General features: G+C 41.0%; 2 protein-coding genes across 3 annotated transcripts in view; one reads left to right on the forward strand and one right to left on the reverse strand.

Moving 5' to 3' along the window:
• The window catches only part of LOC135495425 (thiamine-triphosphatase-like), a 182613-nt gene that overhangs the window by 126100 nt on the left and 29185 nt on the right, over positions 1–27328 (forward strand). The window lies entirely within an intron of this gene.
• Positions 13530–17409, reverse strand: LOC135496010 (FMRFamide receptor-like). The gene is made up of 2 exons (XM_064785112.1): positions 16937–17409; positions 13530–15515 (listed from the first exon to the last, which is right to left on the reverse strand). The coding sequence occupies exon 2, from the start codon at positions 14984–14986 to the stop codon at positions 13886–13888; it is 1101 nt and encodes a 366-aa protein (XP_064641182.1). The 5' UTR covers positions 14987–15515; positions 16937–17409; the 3' UTR covers positions 13530–13885.

The following is a 27328-nucleotide window of genomic DNA, read 5'->3' on the forward strand; positions in this document are numbered from 1 at the left end:
GACTCAAGTCGGTGGGGAAATAAAAATGTTGTCTCTGTGGTGTATGTTAGATGTTGCTGGTTAGTTGATCTTGGCCATCTCCGTCACAAACCAGAGACCTACACATCCTAAAAACTGACATCTCGTGTCATTTTCACCTCTGCTGAGGGTCATCCCAACCTAATTTGACTTATATAACCTTCAGTTATGTATGAAAAATATACAGGAAATATTGTCAACTAACTTTGAAATCAATCTTGAAGAAATTTCACTTTCAGTTGAACCCTGAACACCTGTATATTAATGTACTGTACCATACACAGAAAACATACACCAATTGATATCTAGCTACGTTGAAACCGGCGATAACAATTGCAATTAGTGTCCACATCACGTAATTAATTATTCAGCGGAGTTCCGTCTTGTAATTTATGCATCCATGTCACAAGACAGATGAAAGGTCTTTGTCTTCCGTTGCCTAGGTCACCGTTAATGACGTCCGGTAATTAGTCACATGGTATGGCTTCTGTTGCAGGAATTTTTGCCTGCATTTAGAGTATAGCGCTGAGATGCAATTTTAGCTGTCATGGCTGGGTTTTTGTTGATTTCATTTGTATTTTAGTATTCAACCCCTTGCACCATCTCTGGTTAATCTGTGGCAGTCCGTAGGTGGCACTGTTTTAAACATGTCGGCTGGATGCTTTCAAGACAGTCGGGGAAGTCACTGCTAATTGGCTGTCAACCCCTTCCACCATCTCTGGTTAATCTGTGGCAGTCTGTAGGTGGCACTGTTTTAAACATGTCGGCTGGATGCTTTTAAGACAGTCGGGGAAGTCACTGCTAATTGGCTGTCAACCCCTTCCACCATCTCTGGTTAATCTGTGGCAGTCTGTAGGTGGCACTGTTTTAAACATGTCGGCTGGATGCTTTCAAGACAGTCGGGGAAGTCACTGCTAAGTGGCAGTCAACCCCTTCCACCATCTCTGATTAATCTGTGGCAGTCTGTAGATGGCGCTGTTTGAAACATGTCGGCTGGATGCTTTCAAGACAGTCAGGGAAGTCACTGCAAAGTGGCAGTCAACCCCTTCCACCATCTCTGATTAATCTGTGGTGGTGCATAGATGGCGCTGTTTGAAACATGTCGGCTGGATGCTTTCAAGACAGTCAGGGAAGTCACTGCAAAGTGGCAGTCAACCCCTTCAACCATCTCTGGTTAATCTGTGGCAGTCTGTAGGTGGCACTGTTTTAAACATGTCGGCTGGATGCTTTCAAGACAGTCAGGGAAGTCACTGCAAAGTGGCAGTCAACCCCTTCAACCATCTCTGATTAATCTGTGGTGGTGCATAGATGGCGCTGTTTGAAACATGTCGGCTGGATGCTTTCAAGACAGTCAGGGAAGTCACTGCAAAGTGGCAGTCAACCCCTTCAACCATCTCTGATTAATCTGTGGTGGTGCATAGATGGCGCTGTTTGAAACATGTCGGCTGGATGCTTTTAAGACAGTCAGGGAAGTCACTGCTAATTGGCTGTCAACCCCTTCCACCATCTCTGGTTAATCTGTGGTGGTGCATAGATGGCGCTGTTTGAAACATGTCGGCTGGATGCTTTTAAGACAGTCAGGGAAGTCACTGCTAATTGGCTGTCAACCCCTTGCACCATCTCTGGTTAATCTGTGGCAGTCTGTAGATGGCGCTGTTTGAAACATGTCGGCTGGATGCTTTCAAGACAGTCGGGGAAGTCACTGCTAATTGGCTGTCAACCCCTTCCACCATCTCTGGTTAATCTGTGGCAGTCTGTATGTGGCACTGTTTTAAACATGTCAGCTGTATGCTTTTAAGACAGTCAGGGAAGTCACTGCTAAGTGGCAGTCAACCCCTTCCACCATCTCTGATTAATCTGTGGTGGTGCATAGATGGCGCTGTTTGAAACATGTCGGCTGGATGCTTTCAAGACAGTCAGGGAAGTCACTGCTAATTGGCTGTCAACCCCTTCCACCATCTCTGGTTAATCTGTGGCAGTCTGTAGGTGGCACTGTTTTAAACATGTCGGCTGGATGCTTTCAAGACAGTCAGGGAAGTCACTGCTAAGTGGCAGTCAACCCCTTCCACCATCTCTGATTAATCTGTGGTGGTGCATAGATGGCGCTGTTTGAAACATGTCGGCTGGATGCTTTCAAGACAGTCAGGGAAGTCACTGCTAATTGGCTGTCAACCCCTTCCACCATCTCTGGTTAATCTGTGGCAGTCCGTATGTGGCACTGTTTTAAACATGTCGGCTGGATGCTTTCAAGACAGTCAGGGAAGTCACTGCTAAGTGGCTGTCAACCCCTTCCACTATCTCTGGTTAATCTGTGGCAGTCTGTATGTGGCACTGTTTTAAACATGTCGGCTGGATGCTTTCAAGACAGTCGGGGAAGTCACTGCTAATTGGCTGTCAACCCCTTGCACCATCTCTGGTTAATCTGTGGCAGTCTGTAGGTGGCACTGTTTTAAACATGTCAGCCGGACGCTTTCAAGACAGTCAGGGAAGTCACTGCTAATTGGCAGTCAACCCCTTCCACCATCTCTGGTTAATCTGTGGCAGTCCGTATGTGGCACTGTTTTAAACATGTCGGCTGGATGCTTTCAAGACAGTCAGGGAAGTCACTGCTAAGTGGCTGTCAACCCCTTCCACCATCTCTGGTTAATCTGTGGCAGTCTGTAGGTGGCGCTGTTTAAAACATGTCGGCTGGATGCTTTCAAGACAGTCAGGGAAGTCACTGCTAATTGGCTGTCAACCCCTTCCACCATCTCTGGTTAATCTGCATAACTTACCGCAATAAGTATGTTTGCCTACAGAAAAGAAATCGACAAATTCGTGATGAGTTATGCACAAACAAGCTATGAAGTACCCTTGACTTAACGAGTGTTGATTGAAGTGCCGACACTAATTGCAGCTAAGTATTTGGCGATGATCGATAAAAAACATCGTAGTTAGAGGCAAGGGAAATAAATTCGTGCTCGGAAATGAGATTTTTTACCCTTTAATTATGGTGTTTATGGTAATTATCACGTTGTGTTATTTTATACCGTGATGAGTGTTGCCAGGGAAATTGTTTGAAGGGGTATTTTTCTCTGTGATGAAAAACATGTATTTCAACATACATATTGAATGGTGTGTTTACTAAATATCAGGATTCAATATCAGATTGGTTAATTGTGTACATTTCGACACGTCAACTTTCAAACAAAAATCTTAGTTCGTGTCCGAAAGCTCTTACAACAAGAACTACGACATCTTGCGATGGGGGAAAAGGCCATATTATTGGAACATCCCTTACTTCCTCATCCTGAATGGAGATAATGGCAAGTTAAGTAAAAGCCAGCGTCAGTGAAAAACTTGCTTTGATAAACAAGGCCTAGGTCAGTTATGCTGCTTTGGCTGGCCTTTTCATTCCATGCCTATATTTCCCCTTTAACCTATTCTCTATTCACTGCTGCATTGCAAATATGGCGATGGGGCTTGAGTGTATATGATGCCTATATTGTCCCTTTAAGTCACGACCATCTTTGGCTCATTGGTTCTTAAATTTGTTAAGGTCCCTCCCAGCTCATAGACGTTTCCGTAATTGACTGACATTCTTTAAATATCCAATTTCGCTGGTATCTTTGGGAATACTTTATCACTCGGATAATTCCTCATTGCTAAGTCGTGACCCAAGGCAAGTGGTCCCTCCGGACCTGTGGGTCTCTAATTGCGGCATGGAGGGTCTAGCGCGGCATTAGTGGGTTTGAATTAGACTAAATTGGGTGAGAGGAAAGAGAAAAGGCACAATTGGCAAAGATTTCAGCTTGACTTTGCCCAAATGTCACCTGTATTTTGTGTGCGGTCATGTACATTGATGTATATATGGATCTGTCAAATTTGATACGAAATGGCTAGAATGACTGATGTTGGTTTTTAGGATTGCCTAATATGCTTGAGGGTCGATGTCGCACTTCTTCATTTGTTTTGTGAAATGATTGACACCTTTGTCATAATGGAAAGAAGGTCTTGTTTTTTGTTTTTGTTTCATTCCAGGCTTAACCCTTTAGTTCAGAACATGCATGATTCCTTTAAAATTATGATTTGATAAGATGGTACCATCAAAACCAGAACACACCAACTGATGGCCAGAGTCCTCTATTAAAACATGTGTACATTACGTGTACATTGTTGTGCATAGGTTTTGGTGAAAAAAGTACTCATTGGACCAATCAATCTGCACAAAATTTTATACGTGTCAAGAAGAACCATTTGCCAATAGCATAATAAAGTTTAAAAAAATTCCAATACCGATTGCCTGAGAAAAAAAGATTTCCGTACACCATATCCATCAAAACGTCACTGGCGCATTGATATGGCCCTGTCAAAGTACAAGTTCTAAACTGACCAGTGAGACCACATTTTCTTAAATATATTATCAAAAAGCATATTTCTGTGATGGCCTGACTCTGTAGATTAAGAATCAACCACAGATTGAGAATTAATTCCACTTTGGTCCATCCCAGCCATGTATTTACCACAACTTGACATTTTGATAAGCTCTATGTGACTGTGCCACACTTCCGGTCGTGGATGAATACAGGTCTCTGCCCTGATGATGGAGAAGTGGGGCCAAGATGACCAAGAAATTGGTTTATTGAACCTATTAGTTTTGACTCTGTGCAAATACAAAAGTATTTTGTTGTCAAATAGCTCATGAATTTTGATTGAACATGTTGAGTAGCCTCTAATTGTCTCAAGTATGAGTATCATATAATCAACTTAACAACTTGACAAGAACTCAATTAAATCATTGGTTATTTGTAAACGATATCCCAAATGAGTTATTTGCTAAGTGAAATTAGTCAAAACACTCAAATTTTGACGAGAGTCCTTAGCCTTAATACTAGTCTATTTGCTTGGTAAACTGAGATGGAACTCTATTTTGCAAATTGTATATGCTTTTCATATCAAATGGATTCATTTCCATACTTATTTGATAAATCAGGTCAAATGTTGTTAGGAATCTGAAGATGGATCAGGAGGGATGTCCAAGTCTTGTTATTTTTTGTCCCTGCCCCTAAGCCCCTTGGGGGCTACTACTGTTACTATGCTCACTATACTCACCATCTACAACCGCCTGGCCGGCAAAGTAAAGGTGCTCTTCAACTTCAATGGTACCTCCCTTAGCAAACACCTCTCTAATAAGGACACCATCTCTATTTAAAGGACACTAGTTTTGGTCCAAAAATTGGTTGTTTCCATTCAATTTGACCTGACGGTGTTTTATCAGGACACCTCTCTATCAAGGACAGTAATTGTCAATCCCAAGGGTTTCCTCAGCAGAAGGGTTGTAGTTTTTGTACTGTATTTTACACAATACTTGGCAAATAAAAAAACAAGGGTCTTCTCCACCGATGATGACAAAATATTACAAATGGAAAAGCTGTGTCGAGCTCCTGTGCGCTGATTAAGTTTGCTAATTCCGCCTTTTGTCCCCAAGTAACAAGATAAAAGTGTTGAATTAAGCTCTACTTTATTGCGCTACATTCGGCGACGAGAGAAAAACGCTTCCAACTCGTACCGATGGATGTAAACCCCCAAGTGGGAACCAGAACTGTTTCAAGACGCATTATTCTATTAAGCCAAGTGAAGCTGTAGAATCTTCGCGCTTTGATTATGCGATTAAGATTTGCTGTCTAAAAAAATAGCGGAGAAGTACTCTTGTCATCAGTTGTTCTGAACAGGTTGAGTTTAGATTTGAAAAACTTTGATGATGAAACTGGCATATTAGCAAACTTTGGACCTCTGGTCCCACTCGTCAACTGTCAGTATATTTAGAGAGATTCTTCTGGAATATTTTTTGGGCTCTCGGGGTGCCAGGGAATCGAAAATGAATTATTTTCTAGAGGTGGAGAACCAGGCCAAGATCCTAATAGGGCTCGGTTCCTTCAACACTCAAGCGATTTTGGCTTGGCCCTCCAAATTTGCCTCAGATACTTGGTAATTACATCAGTTCTGGTCCAAAATTGAAAAATCTTCCCACTGATGAATACTACTGGATGGACACACATTTTGATATATGAACCTTCTCGTGCCTTCTGCCTTGGCAAGGCCATACTGCTAAAGATTGTTAGAGGCAAACAGGCTAATAACTGAACCTCAGGAAAACTTCCATAGTGGCCTGGTTTGTTATGAATAAGTGCCCTCAAAACCAAAGTGTCACCCTTTCAGGAAAAAATATCTTCGAGTAGTGTTTTAAGAGTCAAATCAAGTTGGTTTGTTCAAAATTCCATATTTTAACTTATGACTGGTTGGAAGTTCATTGCAAGCAATGTCAAAACAAATATCAAAATTGTCAAAATGATTCAAGTATACTTTTGTATTTATTTCTTGTGCTGGTTTCAATCAAGCCCGCGCAATCAAGTTAACATTTGCATGCAAGCCACAAACCGTCACCCCACCGCATCCTAGATTGACAATTGGCACATCAAAGCCCTAACTAATACTTGCCGGAAAGAAATTACAATATCTTTTTCATAAAACCCCACACCTTTCAAATCACCACTAATCTAGCACCCAAATTGCCAACAATTAAAGTTTAGGAACATTGGGAATTCGTGTTTAGTAATGGATATCGTGAACTGTTTGATCTCTCACCACCTAATCGAGCGAATTTTACCGGTTCAAAGGGCGCTAGTTACACAAATTAAGGAGTTTTCGTGGTTCGATGTTGTCGGTTTTACACTTGAAATCTTAATACGCTACCTCCTTCATTGATCAGACTTGAAATGGCCATCTTTGAATATTTTCACGGAATCAAAAACCTTATTGATATTTTGTTTTTGATCTATGAAAGGTCGACTAAACAAATTTAGGATCAATTATGGATTTCTTTGAGGTGTTCCATCGTGAAATGTGATGATTGATCCCGCATGCCTTGGGGAGAAAGTGGCACAATTAGTGAGAGAAATTTTTCAAACATTTTGGAATCTCTTATAAAGACAAAGGTTCAGCCTTTAAACCATGACTCTTAATTCTTTTTTTCTTCAATACTGTGTTTTTAGCTCACCTCTTAGCAGAGGTGAGCTTATCCCATACCGTGGCGTCCGTCGTCCGTCGTCGTCGTCGTCGTCGTCGTCGTCGTCGTCGTCGTCGTCGTCGTCGTCGTCGTCGTCGTCGTCGTCCGTCGTCCGTTAGCAGGGCACGTTTCGTAACTGTTAGAGCTATTGAGTTGAAACTTGGTACACATGTACCCTTATGTAATGACACCTGGGAGACCAAGTTTCGGTCCGATTCGTTTCATGGTTTGGCCACCAGGGGGACAAACGTTAAAAGTGAAAATATGCAATATCTCCCTTAATAGTAGTCGGGAAATTTTGAAAAAAATATGGTAGGTACTTCTAGCAAAGGTGCATCATATATCCTCCGGGTTTTTGATTTGACCTCCTTTTCAAGGTCACAGAGGTCAAATGGTGTAAATTAGCCGTTAGGATGTAACGATGGCACGTTTCTAAACTGCAATGACTATTGATACCAAATTTGGTACACATTTACCCCTTAGTCAGGTGATCTCAGGGACCAAAGTTTGGTCCAATATGATTCACCACTTGACCACCAGGGGGCAAAATCCAAAAACCTTAAAAATGTGATTATTCCTTAACTTCTTGCCCGATTGCCACCAATTTGATATCATGGGTACATCTAACCACCATACAGTATATGTCACACAGGTTTTTAATTTGACCTTCTTGTCAAGGTCACAGAGGTCAAATGGCGTAAATTCGCCGTCAGGCCGTAACTATGGCACGTTTCTTAACTGCAATGACTATTGATCACAAATTAAGTACACATGTACCCCTTGGTCAGGTGATCTCAGGTACCGAAGTTTGGTGCGATCTGATTTGCCGTTTGGCCTCCAGGGAGGGGGCCAAATCCTAAATTCTTCAAAATGCCATTATTCCTAGTAATGACTTGCCTGATTGGCACCAATTTTATGTCATAGGTACATCTAATTCTAACAACCATTCAATGTGTCACCCGGGTCTTCTTTGATTTGACCTACTTTTCAAGGTCACAGAGGTCGAATGTACTGTAAATTGGCCATTTTGGGGAAATTGTAATTGCTTGGACCTACATCAAACCTAACACTACATGACACAAGACCATGCTCTTTGTCCATCTTTCCTCCACATGAGGTGAGCACAATGGCCCTGGCCATTTCATTATAGTGGAGTACAAATGCTCGTAACCAAAATACTTTTGAATTTTTTATGTCAAAAGGAGCTTCGGTTTATGGCTTTTACATTGACCCTTATAGGCCTACGGCGTTAGTCAAAAATGTCAAATCTGCAATAGAATTTGAAAATTTCTAATTGCTATTATACGTACTGAATATAACCTTCAACATAGACGTTTTGTGGACACAAAACAATCATGTCATTGATGCTGTACCGAGTAGATAAAAAACAACACAGATGAACCACTGGCCGAATCTCTATCTTTATTAATCTGTGGTCATTAAACTTGTCCAATCACCTCACAACATTGGATAAAAAAGGCGAAAATGATTGGACTTTTATGATTAGTGCCAGCGACCCTATTAGATGCGAACAAAGGCCGTGCCACTGGCAATATCGAAAGTGTCATTATTTCTGAAAGACATATATCAGAGTACTCGAAGGGATGGTCAATTACTCGTCTTTTTTGTCTACATGGTCATAATCTCTGCTAGTTATTACGCGAATGCTCAGCGGGCCGGTTAGAAAGAACGATGGGGCGATGCCTATTACTTGCTGGCTATGATCTATCTGTTCTTGTAGTTAACGCTTTGAACCCTGACCCTGAGCTCCTGCAGAAATCCTGAAAAATTGCAAAGTTTGATCAAGAAATTTATCATTTTGGACCTGCCAAATTGGGACTAATGGACTGTGAGGCAGTATTAGTAGCATCATGTTGTCACGTGCCTTCCCTGTTTACTTCTGGACACATCATGAATCGTATTACTAGGAGCAGCTCCATCCATCAGGAGGACTGCTTTTCAAGAATACAAACTTCTTAAGCAGTTATCCTCCTTGTTTCAAAGATTTCATTGAAAGTGACCATGAAATTTTGAAAAAGATTTTTGAAGTGACCAAGATTTTGAATGTGAAGTGTCAGAGTTCTTTCTCTGAATCCTGGATCTGCCCATGAATTTGGGTCTTAAATCGTCATTTCTCCGTAGATATGACCACTGTCTGAAAGGTGTCCCAAAGAGACACTGGACTTGTAACATATAAGTGTTAACTCGTCAATACACAGATACCTGTCCATGTCCCTAACCCAACAACATCAACATTACCTCCGCTTCTCATTTACGGCAATTATCCCGGCTACAATTAAGCATGTTATTCGCAGCCATTTTTGCCGCTCAGAAGCAAAGGGCACCAACATGCCCGGGAGTTGGTCTAATCGTGCTCAACTCGGAGGTTAAATGGCCTGACCTGAGATAATAACCCCATCACCATGATAACACATTCACTTTGTAATATAATTGCTCTTGATGTGTGAGGAAGAAATCTCGTGGCTCGGAGCCCGAGGGATCGGGCATCAGAGGTATTAGAGAGTAATGGATCGTGTGGGGTGGTAATTATGCCCCAGAATGTTTGAAGACGCTGATGATAGAGACCATATACCATGTTCGAGATCGAGTCTTAGTGGACTTTTTTCTTGGAAGGCTTGACCAGTGTATGGGTTTGTATTGGTATGAGTGAGTGGCAGATTGTTGGAGTGTGGCCATCTCGCACCAAGGCAGTGTAACCCATATATGTGTTCTAGATTTCATCTTCTTGGCAATGTCACATATCCAGTTTCCAGATTCTCGACATCAATTCATCAGTATCATTCTCAACCACAATCCTACAAGACATAATCCTGTTCAATGCTAAGAAACATTCGATTCACTTGCACTGAAACAAGTGCCCCACCCGAAGAGAAAAAAACACGCATTAAAGAGCTTACCTTCCCAATATCACCAACCTCATTGTGGTAAACACAATTGAAGTTTTTAATTAGCGGGCAAAATTAATTGCATCATTAATATTGCATCGTTAATCCATAGTTGTGGAAAATGAATTTTTGCAATTAATCGGATCTTGATTAGCACCAAGTGGTCCAATTCTGATTAGATTGCTAATTGTATAGGATTTCTATTTCATCTTGAGTGGAAGACACAGTACGTCATGTCCTGTACATTGACTGTATGGGTATATTTGTATAGTAAAGGTGGTGCATTGTTTGCTAATTGTACAGCATTTCCGATACAACTTGAATGAGAATTACAGTGTATTATGTACAGTGATTATACAGTTTGTTTTGTTATAGTTGAGTTGGTAAATACTAAACAATGCATTTCATGTCAACTTGAATTGGATCAGTTGCACATTACCGACAAAAAATGTACGGTTTAAGCAATTCTTGTCTTGTTGGAAACTTTGTACATTTCATCATGAAAAAGGACAATGACACGTAGAAAATAATGGACTGATCTCGTTATAGCACGTGAAGCCACACACAAGTGACAGTAGTTGATTATTGTTTGCGTGCGTGGGAAAGGCCGTCCATCGTTTTCTGTCAATTTCTTTGGATTTTTCCCAAAATGGCCAAAAAGAATTTTGCGGTAAAATAATGATCGGCATGGTATCTCACCAGTTAAAAGCTTTTATGATTTTCAAGAAACTGTCATGACTTTAAAGAAAAGCCTTAGAATTAGCTCATGAGGAATACGGATATAGGGCCTTTAGCTAGTGTCTTTGACGTTAATGAGAAAGGGCAAATTACTCGCTGATCCGACCAAATATGGCGGCATCTTAAGACGCAACGACCACACATCCTTCTTGATCCCCAGCCAATCAGCAATCTCATAATGTGCTTACTACGGCACGCCGTCAGCCTCGGAGCTCTATGACTCTCTATATCATATTTCATATTACTTCAGATAACACAAACGGCCAAAGCCAAACTCGCCACTAATTATCCAATCGCGCGAACCTGGTGTGACAATTTGTCAAAACGGATCAGTCAGAGCGCGTAGCAATATCGGCGGACAAATGTAATCAACGACCACTGATATCACCGCGGCAAGAACGCCATTTCAAAATCTGCATCAGATAAACGTTAATATGATGTATCCGTGGTATTACCCCCGCTAAAAATTCCTGTAATTAGGAACACCCGTGCCCTTTGCGCGGTGTGTTGACCTTGCAGTACTGGTCAGTCATAAACAATACATTGCCCGGCAATTTCTAAGCATCTCGATACAAAAAATTCTTATTTTCGGCACTGATTTGGCCAATATTTCATCTTAATTGCCTCGGCTAAGACATAAACCAGATTCCCATCATAAGTGCGGTACTCCCGGCCTGGGTTATAATGTAATAGTCGTAATGACCGATCCAATCGCCAGTCGAGTGGTCAGCTATTTAGGCAAAGTATGGAATTTGCATGTCTAGTTAATGAAGAATCTATGAAGATTAAAAGCGATGGTGGCCAAAGTGGGGTCATATTCGCTAATATTCTCTCCTTGTTGTATGGGTCGGTGAGGTCAGTGTTTTGTCGCTCGTCTCAATGAGGATGGAGATGACAATGCTGTTTTCTTGAGCTGTTGCAATTAACTCGGAGCTGTGGTCATTCGCGATTGTCTGTAAACTGCTGGTGACGTATGCTGGCAATGTCTCTTGGAAAGCGCAGGAAATTCTGGGTGAACTATAAGACAAATGCATCTCTCCGGTTCAGCCTCGTGGCAGTGATAGGCCTACAATTTTCCAAATGCAAATTAAAAATTGGCGTGTATTTCAACGTCTCTATTCATACACGGTTGTTGTTAACTGGTCTCATCTCAGTCTCCATACCAGCGGAATCAGGCTACATTTTGAGTAAATATGAGTTTTTGATAAAAAATATCACTGGTCCTTCTGTTTCTGAACTGACATACTGACATACTGGTAGCATAACTACTGTACAAAACTGCACACTGGACATGTGCTCCTTTTCATGATAAACTGGAGATGGACTTAACCTTTAAGTGAAGGAATTTCCTGGTCATAGACATGGCCTGGAACTGACATAGCCGAACACATACATACTTATTTGAATATGAATAATACATTCGTGTGAGACGGGAACACTTGGCAATCTCTCTTGACGATTTCTTACAATTAGAAACGACTGTATCATATTCCTCTCTTGGCCAATACATTGTTAATATGGGCTGAGATTCTGAGTCCTAGAATGGTGATTGTATTCAGTGAACTCACTCCCTTGGAGGAATTGACCATTCAGTTTGCCAGGGAACTTGCTGTTGTTCAAAGGATTGCGGAAGCTGGTGCATCACTGGGGAGCCCTTTGCCTGCATTTGACATTTCGTGTAATGTGGCTGTGAAGATGACATCATAACAAAAAGAGAGATTTTGGATGTCAAATGTACATCACTGATCCACGTGGCGCAGGTAATCATCTCCTACCTCTCTCACTCATTCTCAAATGTTACCCACGGGTACCACTAGACCTCAGCAGGTTGCGCCCGGCACTGCCTTGCCCAGCCCCAGACAACCTTCCTCCCTCATTCACACCCTTTGCAGCCATGAGAGGAGCATGTGATTGACTCTATACAACTCAGTGCAGTATCATTGTGTGTCATTTAACAAATAATTGAAACTCCTCTCCTCCCTTACGAAAAAATCCATATCTGCTGGTAGAGCTTGCCTGTGCAGGTGGGAGCCCTCGCTGCCTTGCACAGCTCTAAACAATGGAGATGTCCCGGCACGAAATGGATAAACGATTCTCGTGTGTCCCACTTATTAGCCAGTGTTAATTGCAAACCTTGTTTGTAGAGAACGCCAGAGCAAATTGCCATCAGCTCAGATACTAAACTTTTTGATTGCTAGTAAATAATGCATCACGATTGCTTCGAGTAATTATAACCGTTGTCGAGAGATTGGGATCTGTGCAGATGCAGTGGCACCATCTATTGATATTTAGGCCTTACTAGAACAGTATTCTCTTAAAGGTCCAGTCCCTCCTATTTTTCGAATAAGTCAACTTCTACCGTACCTTCGCAGGCTAAGGCAGTATCATTGTGTGTCACTTATTGATGCACACTTTCAACCAAGCCACCTCAACCAGCACAAGTTCATATTTACACGAGAGGAAAATTTCAAATTCAGATTTAAAATTTTTGAACAAACTATTCCTTTAAGATGGCGATAGATTTTCATGGCCTTTAATGGAAATATCTGACTGGTTAGTTGAACCACTTTAAGGTGATATTAGGCTGCAGAATCTACCAGATTGTTCTCAGCTCACTGAAAGATCAAAGAGAGGTGACTAAGCCTGATTTAAGACAAATTTTCCCAGCCACTAAGATTGAATTTGTTTCAGTCTGGGCAAGAGGTTGGAAAATTGTCATCCGATATTGGTTTGAAATGGATTTGGTTGGAATGTATAGTTTAGTTTGGTGCATCAGTCTGATATGAAGTGTGGAATTCTCCATAAAATGTCTTATTTCAATCAAGAAATATTGATCTTCTGTAAACCCATATATTTTTAAACCTCTTATTTTTGCAATTCGCCAAAGTCTATAGGCCTATTATATAACATTTTCACAAGTTTGATTATGGTAGATAACAACTTTATTTCAGCTTTTTCAAACCAAAAAAGTTCTGCCGTACGTGAAATTGTTTTTTTGGACATTCTCCTCATGACAGTCCTCCATCTTCATCTGAATGAAAATAGATTGGAAATACAGTAGGACCTCTCTATTAGGGCACCCTCCAGAATGACAAGTGGTGTCCTTAAGAAAGAGGTGACCACCTAAACTAGTGTCCTTAATAGATTTTGTTGATAGACGCTATCCTCGATGAAAATCCTAAAAGTTCGTCTTGATAATTGCATTCTTTGCCGGGGAGGACAACTCCTGACTAGACGAATAAGACGGTCGGATATATTCCTTTTTCCCGCATCTAATAAAATCCTTCACAGCTTTCCTAAACTGCGATCCGGCGACATAATACACCAAGATATTAGCACACGAGTTCAGATCTAGAAATAGATTAGAAATCAACATGAATCGCCATGAATATATTGGGTTTAACACTTGGTAAACGAATGTATCAATACTGTAGATCATTCTGAAAATCACTTCCGGAAGTGTGCAGATTACAAACGTTGTTGCTAGAGCCGCAAAAAGGAGAGTCACATCCTTACTTTTTGCTTCAGATTTTGTCTTTTCTTTTAAACGCTTTGACGCTATTTTCAAGCGTTTGATCAATGATATGTTAAGGACGAACACTATTATCATTGGAAGAAGTGTGTTAAAGAGGGCCTCCAAAATGAAGTATGCGGGTCCCTTTCCGTGGCCGGTGTGGTCAGTGAGTACAACTCGAGGTCCTTGGTATGTTATGTTCGTTCTACAGTCCAGCCAAGTCCCGTATTCTACTTTCCATATCACTGGAATTGAAAATGCAATTGCCACACAGACAATGGCGATGACCACAATGCATAACAATCGTGAGGTTAAAAATGCTTTGGCTTTTAGCGGCATACGTAACGCAAAATAACGCTGGCAGGTCACAGCTGCGACCATCCACAGGGTCACGATCCGCGAATATGTATAACAGAAAAGGATGAACTTGAACCCGGGCATGTAAAAATGAAAATAGTAGTTTGCAAGTAATCCGGTGTGTTCGTGAATTGATGGTAAAACGAATGTCATGATGCTATTCATTAAAAAGAATGCGTCCGTCAGTGCTAAAACCTGGAGCGCCCGCGTTGTTGAGCGTAGTCCAGTCTTTAACCGTCCTACTATGAAGAAACAGAGGATATTCAGGATGATCCCGGTCGAGTTTAGCGGCAGGCTGATGAGGAATCGGACCACTAGGTCCATTGTGAACGTCTCATTGTCAAAGATTCGGAGGTAGGCATTGTCAATGTCGGTGCAGTTTGTGTCCGATCTGTTATTATCGTCCATATTGGTTGAATTGAAATCCAAAGTGTTTAAGTGATTGTGGGTTAAAAAATGGAAACATTGACTCTGAGAATTGGTATCAACAGTTTTGGTAACACCTTAAATGTAGTTGGCCCATCCTGGGAATAACATTTATGCCTGAACATTTTGAAAAATCTCATCTTGTGAATGTTCGTCACTGTTTGATTGAATTCAACTGACTACATGCTTTCGATATCCATTTCAAACTTAGTCATCAAGAATACATAATGAAAAGTGGACCTTGGACTTTTACCAACAATGTTGGCAGCTTTAGTGTAAATCTGTAAAGTAAGGTTCAAATCTTCTCCTGGACACTCAAGATATATTTGTTATGTCATTGAAGTATCCGGTTCAAACTTCCTACTCCACTTGTGTAGCATTTCAGTTCTGTTGTTTCTGAGGACTAGGTCCTTTCCGTAATATTGTGGCCTCACTAAAGCTGGTTTCCTTTTCGTAATATTGTAATATTGCTTCACCAAGGTTGGTTATTTCTTTGGTTGACACCAATCTTCTGAAAAGATATGAAGAGAAAAAGTACCATTAAATGAAACCTGTCACAAAATGCTTACAAGTGTAGGATATTTTGAACAGCCCAGTAAAAACCTAAGGTTGGAATAAGTTTAAATTCGTAAATCTGAGCAGTTTTAAGAATACCAGACAGTGGCACAGTTCTCAAATAGATTTTTATCCTTCAAATAGCATCACCAATTAGGAAGATCTTAAAAGACTTAATCACATTAAGTTTTCCTCTGTCAGTTCAAAGATCCTTAATAAACTGTCTTCAAAGCTCTTAATTTAATAATTTTTTCAAAAAAATATTTGAAAAGGTGAGAATTTTGTTGACACCTAAAATGAGATTATAAAAAGTCTTGAAAATTGTTAATTAACTTTTTAACATGTTCAAGCTAACTATACTAAAATGTGTGTACATTCCTCTCAATACAGTATATGAATCTACATCAAAATGAGGTGAAATGAGCCAAATGACAACTCAAAACTGTGGAGTACATCAATCCTCTCTAGATTACATATACATGTATCAATGTACACAAATGTGCACAGATTCCCATCCACTTTAACATGAAATTACCCTTAATTATCTCTTCATCCATTAATCACCTTTGACAGGTACAACTAACAACCTTGCGTTGTCTTCAGATTTTTTCACACCTCTGAAGACTTTTCGTTGACAAGTTCGCTTCGTCATTAACGATTCATTACAAGATCGTTTCAACTCCCGCAGAAGATGCGATGTGCGTTTACAGGTCCCCATTTCCTCTTAATATCTCCTCTCTCAAATCAAAGCAACTGCAAATGTTTTGTTAATTAGTCCCGGCATTGACATCGCCTTTTCTTTGAGCGGAGTGTCACATCGTTAGCCTAATCAGAGGACAAAGGTCTTGGAAAAATTACCGCTGCTTATGTTCTTCTGCCTTTGCTAATCTCTGCCCTTTAGCATATTTAGCAAAATTGGGACTTACAGCAATAGCGTCTAAGGACTGAGTATTGTATAATTTCTTACATGTACTTCAGTCAAATTTGGCCCGTGTTGATGGATAGTAAGAAACAGGTCTGGCAAATCACAACATAGATGGTGAAACCCATTCTCCACAGGAGTCAATCAGACTAAAAATGCCCCCTGGTCACCAATTCATACTCACATTGAGGATCAAATTGCAAAAACACGTGCTATCTAAAATGGAACAGTTCCAAACAAAATGTTTTAATGTATCAGGGTAACCATGTCACAAACTTTCGCGTGACCAGATGCCCTTGAAGTCTCACAAAAAAGAAATGGCCTAAAGGCAATTCAAGGCAATGGAGGTTACTTCAAGCAGGGACGAAACAACGTCATCAATAAATAGAGTTCCGGCCCAGCGTAAGGAGAGTGGATGAAACCCTAGTGAAAAAAATATGAAATTATTAACCTACCAGTTTCTAACTCTGTGTGATACATCCATGTCCCTGCTTATGATTGCTCAGCCCAGGCAAATGAAACGATACGATTTGTTTGCAGAATGTTGCCTGTATTTTGCTAATTAGATGATGGATTGGCAATCGGTAAACAATCAGCAAAATGCTCCTGGTATTAAAGCATGTCTGGCACTTAATCAACACCGATTAATTAAAGATAATGTAAAAACTCAGTGTGATGATATCGACTCATTAAAAGACTTATGTTTAGAGTGGGGTCTACTTGTTTTGAGTATGATGTCAAAGTACCATGGTCAGCCTCGTCCCCCTAATTCAGTCCTCAGGAATTAGGGAAGGTGTCTTCAAAACTAAATGCAAATTTTACAAATTTGACACACTGGAATTCTGAAAATATGGTCCTCGAAATACTTTCTATTACGAAAGGTGTTGTGAGGTACGAATTCAGTGCTTCGAGTGTCAAGACTGGAAATATCGGTTTAGAAACAAGCCAATGATAGGAAGAGTTGTTGTTACCAACATTCCATCCGGGAGGTATCCAATTTTGGCAACCTGAACTTTTAGAACCTGGCAAGATCCTGAACCTACTGCCTAGGACTATAGCACAGCATACACTGACCTGCCGATCACTCATTATGTGGCCTGTACATATAATTGACCCAATTTCAATCTGTTCGGCCTTGAGCAAAAACAAATGTCCATCCAATACATGTACGTCAATGAGCCATCTGAAAAAAAGGCGTGGATTAGCTCCATCAAACCTAAAATTTTAGCAGGCCCTACCTAATCAACAGATTTACATAGCTCAGAGGTAAAACTCCAGGTTTGCCACTTAAGGACATCAGCCTCCTCATGAGTATTGGATTCGGTGACAACAAAATGTTAGGATTTGACGTCCAGAGAGGTTCTACTGTACCAACAAGCAAACTCAAAAGAAGTACCTACCAAAAGATATGTTTCCTCCTGATCAAGAATGATGAGATAAGCCAGCGTTATAGAGCAAGTCCATATTCGTCAAACGATCCAGGAAGAGTATCCTGCTAGTGTAACTGGACCAATTGTTGCTTCACAAGAAGCTGCAGTGATATGCATTATCACCAAAGAGCAAATTAAGAAGTTCCAACAATGAAAATGGAGTAAAATACAAACCCTTGTCAGTGTGTTACAAGTTCTGGTCTGAGAAGAGGTTCCAACTACAAATATGGAGTAAAAAAGGGCAGGAGGCTCATCTGTTACAAGTTCAGATCTGAAGAAGAGGCCCGACTACAAAATGGAGTAAAATAAGAACCCTAGTCTCATGTGTTACAAGTTCAGATCAAATAAGGGACCAGCATTAGAAGTCCATGTTTATCATCAGAGTATCTTATTGTCAACCACAGTCTTATCTGTACCTACCTTCATGTGATAAATCTGTGATAATGACAGAGGAAAGGACACGAGCTGGAGTCTATCGCCGCATAAATTGTCTTAAATGTTAGTTAGAGATTGATAAGTAACCACTAATGAGAGACTGTATCCTGCCAACCAGCTGGGTCCACTATCTATTAGGAGTGCTTTTCATGTGACAACATGACCAACACCATGCTGAATGATGTTCACCTTGGAGATGGAAGGTTCTTGGTTGTACAAGAGACAGGTGGCTTGTGGTTGTACAAGAGATAAAAGTTTATTGGTTGCGGAAGAACCAAAGGACAAATGAAACTTGGTTTTACAAGAATGAAAGGACAAATAAATAGTGGTAGCACAAGAATCAAAGAACTGATGAGCAGTGGTTGCACAAGAATCAAAGGACTGATGAGGAGTGGTTGCACAAGAATCAAAGGACTAATGAACAGTGGTTGCACAAGAATCAAAGGACCAATGAGGAGTGGTTGCACAAGAATCGAAGGACTGATGAACAGTGGTTGCACAAGAATCAAAGGACTGAGGAGCAGTGGTTGCACAAGAATCAAAGGACTGATGAACAATGGTTGCACAAGAATCAAAGGACTCATGAGGAGTGGTTGCACAAGAATCAAAGGACTGATGAACAGTGGTTGCACAAGAATCAAAGGACTGATGAACAGTGGTTGCACAAGAATCAAAGGACTGAGGAGCAGTGGTTGCACAAGAATCAAAGGACTGATGAACAATGGTTGCACAAGAATCAAAGGACTCATGAGGAGTGGTTGCACAAGAATCAAAGGACTGATGAACAGTGGTTGAACAAGAATCAAAGGACTGATGAACAATGGTTGCACAAGAATCAAAGGACTGATGAACAGTGGTTGCACAAGAATCAAAGGACTGATGAACAGTGGTTGCACAAGAATCAAAGGACTGATGAACAATGGTTGCACAAGAATCAAAGGACTGATGAACAGTGGTTGCACAAGAATCAAAGGACTGATGAACAGTGGTTGCACAAGAATCAAAGGACTGATGAACAGTGGTTGCACAAGAATCAAAGGACTGATGAACAGTGGTTGTTAAACAAACAAAGGACCAATGAGGAGTGATTGTACAAGAATAAAAGGACTGATGAGGAGTCATTACACAAGAATCAGAGGGACAACTGATATTGGTTGCACAAGGCATGTTATATATCGGTTGTGATTTCCCTGTTCGTGTTAGTCTGAGTGGAGTCGCTGACAACAGGGAAGTAGAATTCCACACTTGATTTGTACACTTAACATATTTACCTAATTGAACCAAGCATAGGTTAATCCAAACTTGATCAAATGTGTATATATATTCCGGTCCAGAATTGTTGAAGAGGAAATGTTGTTGTTGAGGATTGCTGAAGTAAAGTTCCTAGAACTGGGAACGTCCTTGCCGTTCAAGATGCAGATCGTTCAAAATTCAGTTTTATTAGAATCAAGTGGCAAAAACGTCCTGCACAAATTGTTTGTGAGAATGGGATCACTTTCTCCGTACCTTTTTAATCAGATTGAAAGGAATGTCCAACGAAGTTTTTGCTATGCGCCTGATCCAGCGAAGTATCACCAGAAAGATGTAATGCGAAAGCTAGGATGAGCACCTGTTGAAGAAAACGTTGTGACCTTACCACACATGAACCCTAGATAAGGATGACGAGGAAATAGGAAAATGGCATTCCAGTTAGGGAAAATAATAAATTGGGCGATAAGGAAAGAAAATAGCTCCCTAATTGGTGTCCACTGTATTCCGAGGATTGGCCGTCACTGAGATTTCGGAAGTTGCCAGATAAATACTTCCTACATGGAAGCCATAAGAAAGGAAATAAGGTCGTTTAGCCAAATAAGATTAGTATAAGAATATATTTGGTAGGCTAGAGCTGATCGAAATGTCAATAACATATGACATTTCATTATGGCTAATTAGTGAGAATGGTGAATTAATGAAAAGAGCTTTTATGAAGGCCCTGTCCAACTGGGCACTTAAGGTTAAAAAGCCCTCACACTCTCTAAATTTTCTCCGAAGAGAAAGGTTTCCCAGTTTCTCCTAAGAAAGTAAGTTAAGAAGGGAGGGGTCATGCAATCAAAAGCACCAAGGCCCTTGACATTGAGAGAGGTAGGCCAACAGCCAATCATATCTCTTGGCAGTGACAAATTGCAGCTGATTGGCATTATACTCAGTACACCCATGTGGGACAAACTTCATATTGAATCTTACAATAAAAGGAAAGCTGCAATATAGCTGTTGATATGTTCCTTTGGAGGTTGGGATGCCAATAACCATGCAGTAGGCCCCAAATACCATTTGGACTTATTTCAGACCATCTAAACAAGGACAGTAGGTGGCTGGCTATTATATTACTTGGTCACCAAACTTCAGTGATGGGGCAATGTATGTCAACAATAAGGCAATTCCTCAATAGAATGATGGTTGGAGGCCCCTTATACTTGATAGTATGATACACTGGCCTATGTATGTTACTCCAGGGTTGGTATCCTTGAATGTGTTGAAAGGAGCGTGGCCCATAATTCATGCCCAACACCTCTGGCATCACCATCAGTCAATTACGGTTGGAGGTAGGCATCCAGCAGCTGCAACTGCTGATTGCGGCCAGTTGAGTTGATAAATAACTTTATTGTAAACAGCCATTATTTGTAGCCACCTACATCAGTTTTGGACATTCATAACTCACAGGGTAGAATACAGTAGAACCTCTCTATTAAGGACACCCTCAGGACTGAAAATGGCTGTCCTTAATAGAGAGGTGTCCTGATTAGAGAGGTCAAATTGAATGGAAACACCCAATTTGGGACCAAAACTAGTGTCCTTAGTAGAGAGAGTGTCCTTAGTAGAGAGGTGTCCGCTAAGGGAGGTTCTACTGTACTTGTAGTAAACTCTCAGTTTTGGCCATGCAACTGTACCGTGAAGTCCTGAAAATATATGCTTGACGGTATTCATAGGGTTAATTCGGTGTTTGACAATAACATGCATTATCTGTTGTCCGCCTCTTCGCCATTTGATATGTCCTATGATTGCATCAAGCTGTTAAAATAACACCTGTTCGATTCAAGGTCCTGACATCTGATATCATTCGATATCAGATGGTCACATATGCTTTTTGATTGGCGTGTCAATTTCAGAACCTATAAAACTAGGGGCACACTGTTTTCCTGACTCTTTTGCGGCCCACCTTCCTTGTAAACCCGTCGCTCCCCTAGGGTAGTCTGTGCTTGAGTTTAGCCAACAGTCTACGGCACCAGGTCTCCTGTGGTTAGTAGAGATACCCAGGACTCTTGAGTTCACAACCTACATGTCCGCTGCAGTCTTGGTTAATGGTGGCCTGAAAGTAAAAAAATCAAAGTTCCAACATCTCCCCAATATTATTGGAACCACTGTTTTATAGTTTCTTGATAAATGACATCTATGACTGCAGTTGTATGATACAATGACCCTGTCAGCATCCAAGAGTATGTTTCCTGGAGTGCTGGGCAAACAACTGGTTACATGTATGTCAGATATTTTGAGAGTATGGTCAATAAGCTGATGGTTACAAACTGAGTAGGCTGTGATGTGGCTTTATAAACCTGTCAAGGTGCTTGTTGTAAACTTGCTATATCTTGACCACCAAGGTGTTTACGTCTTGTCGATTCATTGTACATTTCACTGTACATTTGAAGAGAGAATAAAACCATGGTGCAATGAAACAGAGGACACTTGACGTTTAACTATGATAGATATCTGGTGACCTTGATTTGGCTACGATATACTAATATTGTAGCTTTGATAGACTTGTAGTGTTGCTAGACTTGTAGTGTGGCTAGACTTGCATTGAGACTGTGATAGATTAGCAGTGTGTTTGCATAGTGCCTATGAAAAACTTGCAATGTATTTACATTGTGGCTGTAAAAGACTAGCAATATGGCAAGAGCCTTATTGTCTTGCACTGGCTAAAAGGCTTTCAATGGAATTATGCAATCGTAGCCATAACAATGCGTATATGGCTGTAAATGACTTATAAGGCTGACGATACATAGGCCTCATTCGTTCACTTCCCACATGTCACGTTCCCCTTAATGCGTTCGTTCCTCACTGAATGCATGCCACAAGGCCGTGCATTCACCGAGGAACGTTAAGTAAAGCTGGAACGTGACATGTGGGAAGTGAACGAATGAGGCCTATGTAACGTCAGCCTAAAGTGGCCTTGATAGGCCAGAAGTTGGATAATAAAGAATTGACAAGTGGCATTGGGAAACTTGTACTGTTGCATTGATTAAATTATAATTCTGGCTAAGATAGACTTACAATGTCATTAGAGAGAATTGCAATGAAACTAGATAGACTTGCAATATCACTAGCTTGACTTACAATGTCACTGGATAGACTTGCAATATCACAAGTAGACTTACAGTATCACTAGATAGACTTGAAATGTCACTAGACAGACATGCCATGTGGCTATGATGCATGGCAATGCCCCTAATGTCAAGTGGAAACCGATAAACAACACCATCAGATGACACCTGGCTGATGCCATCTCAAGAACCAATTCAGGAATCAAAACTTTTGTTTCACACCTTGTTAACCCTGCTTGATTGTCGTCTAATTTCTTGTATTATTCCTTCGATCACGGTTCCTGATTTTCATCAAGATTTTCATCCCGCCTCATTAGGCCGTTTCCCTTCTATAAGTCATCAATCATCGCGCTTTAGGATTTGTTCGATTGTCGGAGACAACGTTTCATTGAATTTCTCATCATTACTGGCTAGAGTTTTAATTTCCAGTGCTTGTTTGTTGTGATTAAAGGCGCAGTTTGTTTGTGTATATTGTTGACATGCGTCCCCCTAGTAATTAGCAATAACCATAGCTACAGCGGGGTGACTAGACATACTCTTGTGATGAAAATTCCCTTTTTAAGTATTTCTTTATCAATCTACATTTAAATATATCTTTAATGCATATTCATATAATTTGCAAATTGGAAAATTTCAAATTCAGATTTTAAATATTTGTAAAAATCTGGCCTTTAATAGAAGGATCCCCGATAAAATCTCTCATCATCTAGTCAGGATATTGCAGATGCGTTCTGGCGAGGGCATTCCTGTGTTTTGTTTGCCTCGAGCGAGTCAACATTTCTAATGACTATTTGCTATCAGTGTGAACCGGGGGAATTTCCCTTTTTATCCGTGGTGGATCCGAAGGTCAAACAGGTTATTTGAAGGTCAAAGAGAGCTGTCCATTGATTTGTGCGGCTCACGATCCAAGGTTAGGGGTACATTCCGTAGGCACATGCGATGGGAACCGCAAACGAGCAAGTGAAGTTGCCTGTGATCACGATTTCAGGTTCGAGTGACCTAAATCCCTCAGTCTTATGCTTTAGGTTAGTCTGATACCCCCCCCCCCCCCCCATGCTACGAGCCACACCCCTGATAATAAAAGAAAACTTACCATTAAGTTATCTCATTTAGGCCAATGCAATCCTCCAATATACTTTCTTCAGATTCAAGTAATCACTAAATTCTGTTGATAGCTCCAGCGTGGTTAACTGCGCATTATGTTATTCTCATGGAGAATCTATTCCCAAGATTCCTGAGAATCAAGCAGGTCTTCCAACTTGCCAAGCTGGCCTGTCATGGGAAAGGTGAAGGTTTTTCACTAATGTTGGAAAAACAACAGTATTTGCGCGAGTCTTCAATGAAACGACATTCTCTTCCTGATTTGCATCATGTTGAGAAAAATGCTCTGCCAGTTTGTACTTTGGATAGCAAACAGATTGCAAAATATGCTTAAACTGAGTTCGTTGGCGCACTAAATAAAGTGTAACCTGGTGGTTAATTTACCTCCAAATTTATTGCCTAAGTCACTATCTTGTCTATGTTACCTGATGCACATAAATTCTTTCATTAATAGTTTAATTTAACAACACACATCTAAACCGTTTTTTTTCTTCTGATGCAAACATTTTTCAGTCCCAGGCACTGTCCAGGGCAGGTTGCTCAGTAAGTTGGAAGTTTGAATACGCAAGAGTATGATAAGATTCTCGGTCAGTTCCAGGATGTAATGGGACTGATTGGTAGGAAATACTGACTGCTTCTTTTGGGACTCTCTGAAGCAGATGTTCAGCTTATTACTGGGAGAAGGGCAGAAATGGCAATTCCATGCAACGAACAAAAAATAAAAGACTACACTAAATGAAGCCATACTGAAAGTTTCAGGGTGATGCCTTATTTGAAGTTGCTTTGCTGAAAGGCTAAAAAGTGGTAAAAATGGATGGAATGGGCTATAAGTTGGTTAAAAGACACTGTCCCATAAAGGTGTTAATGCATTATTCTTATGCTTTTAGGTTAGCCTGAGACTCCTCCAAGGTACAGGCCCCAGCCCTTAAATAAATGAAAGAAAACTTACCATTCATAAGTGATCTCGTTTAGGCCAATGCAATCTTCGAATCCTTTCTTCTAATACATGTAATCACAACATGTCGGATAGCTACGTTATTCTCTTACTACTGGAGTGATTGATAGAAAATACTGGCTAATTTTTTTCTCGCCTAATTTTCTGAACAGTTCTGTGTCCGAGGTTGTCTTACAAACCCGAATGCAAGAAGAACTGCTTGTTTTTTTCTGCCCACCGCTGTTAACACATCAATCTGGCTCGAGCTTAATGATAACTGGGTAAACATTACGTTGCTATAAGCATTCACAACAATCTCTGGAGAGGTGGCCGATGCTTAACCGCAGGTGGGGAGGGGGAAAGCCGTGTACTACCTTTCCTGACTTACCAAGTGATCAATTCATCACTCTATATCATCTAGAAATACAATCACATTGGAGATATATTTCCATGGGATGGGAGGGTATGTTTTTGGATCACCCTGTAACATGATGAAAGACACTGAACTGAGAAGGAGAAACTGTTAAACTGCATTATAACAACAACTATTTTGAGGCACCCTGTACGCTTGAACTTTTTTACCATGCCAATACACCCATAGCAGATCGTTGTATCGTCCCTCAAATGCACTCAATCCTGCTCTGGAAGGATGCATGCCGCCCACACAACAGCACTCGTACTATCGAGTCAGATCCCATTGGCATGCCGACAGCAATGCCAACGCACTAAAAAGATAAAGTCCACATCCGCTTCTTTCTTCTTTATGTGGCCAAATTACCATGACATATCTTATGCAGAAAGCACCACCGAAAAAACGCCAAAATGCGATAGGATATCTTGCATCTATTAAACAGTAATTAATGGCCTCACCAGAATAGATATTGTATTTAGCAAACGTTGGGATTTCGTAATAAATCATTTAGGGTTCGCTGGTAGGGATCTTAACTGGTCTTTTACTAATGAGGTGAGATTTATAGCGAAGTGTGTTAATGAAAGGTTTATTGCCACGCTGTGGTGTATGTTGAATTTTCATAGTTTCGCATTTGAATCGGCAACCTGAACTAGGTAATGATGATGAAAACTGGGGGGAGGGGGAGGGAGGGGGGTAATAAGGTACCTCTGTTATCTGTTACCTCATCCTGTATAGAAGGTTTTGGGTCTTTGTAAAACCAAACCTTGATTTCTCGCCATACAATAGGGTAGGACACTTTCTCAGAAAAATGTGTTCTTTATCCAGATTGTGCCTCTTTTGAGACAAAAAGAGGTGCTCTGCCCCCTCCAGAGAGCTTATTGCCCCCCCCCCCCCTCCCCACTACCAAGGACCAAAAGTTAAATACCGCCCTGCGTTATCACCTTACAGACCCAAGCTCTTGCTACACATGACCTTGACCCCTGCAGCGTATAAGAATACATTCCATCAATGTCCGTTGCCTCTGCGCACCTTTTCTAATTTACCATGTGTTTTAAGATAATAAAGGAATTAATCACTCGGACCCAGCGGGATGACCAATAACACTGCGGAATCATGCCCCGCACAACAAGAAAGCGCGATCAGAATTCATAATCGACACCTCCTATGACCAGACACAACACTGAGTAACCAAAACGGTGAAAATTTTCAATAGAAAGCGAATAATTCCGGATAATTCCGAATCCATCATTTTTCGCCATCTGACACTTCTCATTAATGGCCGGGAAATAGGTAATTTTCTGCTTCGGATTCGCAAATGGATTTGAGGTGCGGAGTACCTCATGCAAATAAATTTTCTTCGGCAGGAGATCAAGAGTGTGATGGGTCATTAAAGGTCAAACCGTGGATGGGATTAGCCCATATGATGTATCACACCATGGCTGTTTTCAATCACTTATCTTTTTTCTTGAGGGAAATTTTAGTTTTGTTGGGTGCTGTGACATGAATCGGTATTGTGTCAATATCTTAATATTGAGAATCCTCTTGGATGGCATTAATAAGTTTGATTTGACTTGAAAATTGTCCGAAATATTAAGCATTGTCACAACCTATCGGCATTATCATTCATTACAAAGCTTTCAGGTCATATTGTGATGGTGATGGGAAGTGTCCATTCAGCTGAAGTCACATGTAAGAGCGGCGTGGTCTAGTGAAGGTCTCAGACTCATACCCGAAGATCGTGGGTTCGATTTCCGGCTAGGACTGCTCGCTTTGGATCTTGGAAAATCCATCTGCCCTACTTTCCCCACCCCGCCCCGGAGTGATGAGTACCAGTTCAATTGGGGAGTTATCCTGCGATGGACCAGCATCCCATTCAGGGGGAGTTATACTCCTGAAGTCGCTTAGTGCTATAGAATCTTGGATAAGCCCCAGCTCTGATGAGCCAGTAATTGGCTCGGGCTGTTGGCCCAACAGACTTTACCTTTTACTTTACATGTAACGTGTGGTGTTTCTCCCTTGCCCTTCTTCTCTTGTGAGTAATCCTTATGACCCTCTCCACCCCGAGTCTCATGTCAACTGATGACAGACAGAAAAAAATCAGGCCATCTGTTTGGACACCGGTGACTCGTCCATACGAAGGTAATGACATTACCCTCCGAGGCAACACTGGTCATAGG

The sequence above is a fragment of the Lineus longissimus genome, chromosome 11, assembly GCF_910592395.1.
Source record: "Lineus longissimus chromosome 11, tnLinLong1.2, whole genome shotgun sequence".
NCBI lineage: Eukaryota > Metazoa > Nemertea > Pilidiophora > Heteronemertea > Lineidae > Lineus > Lineus longissimus.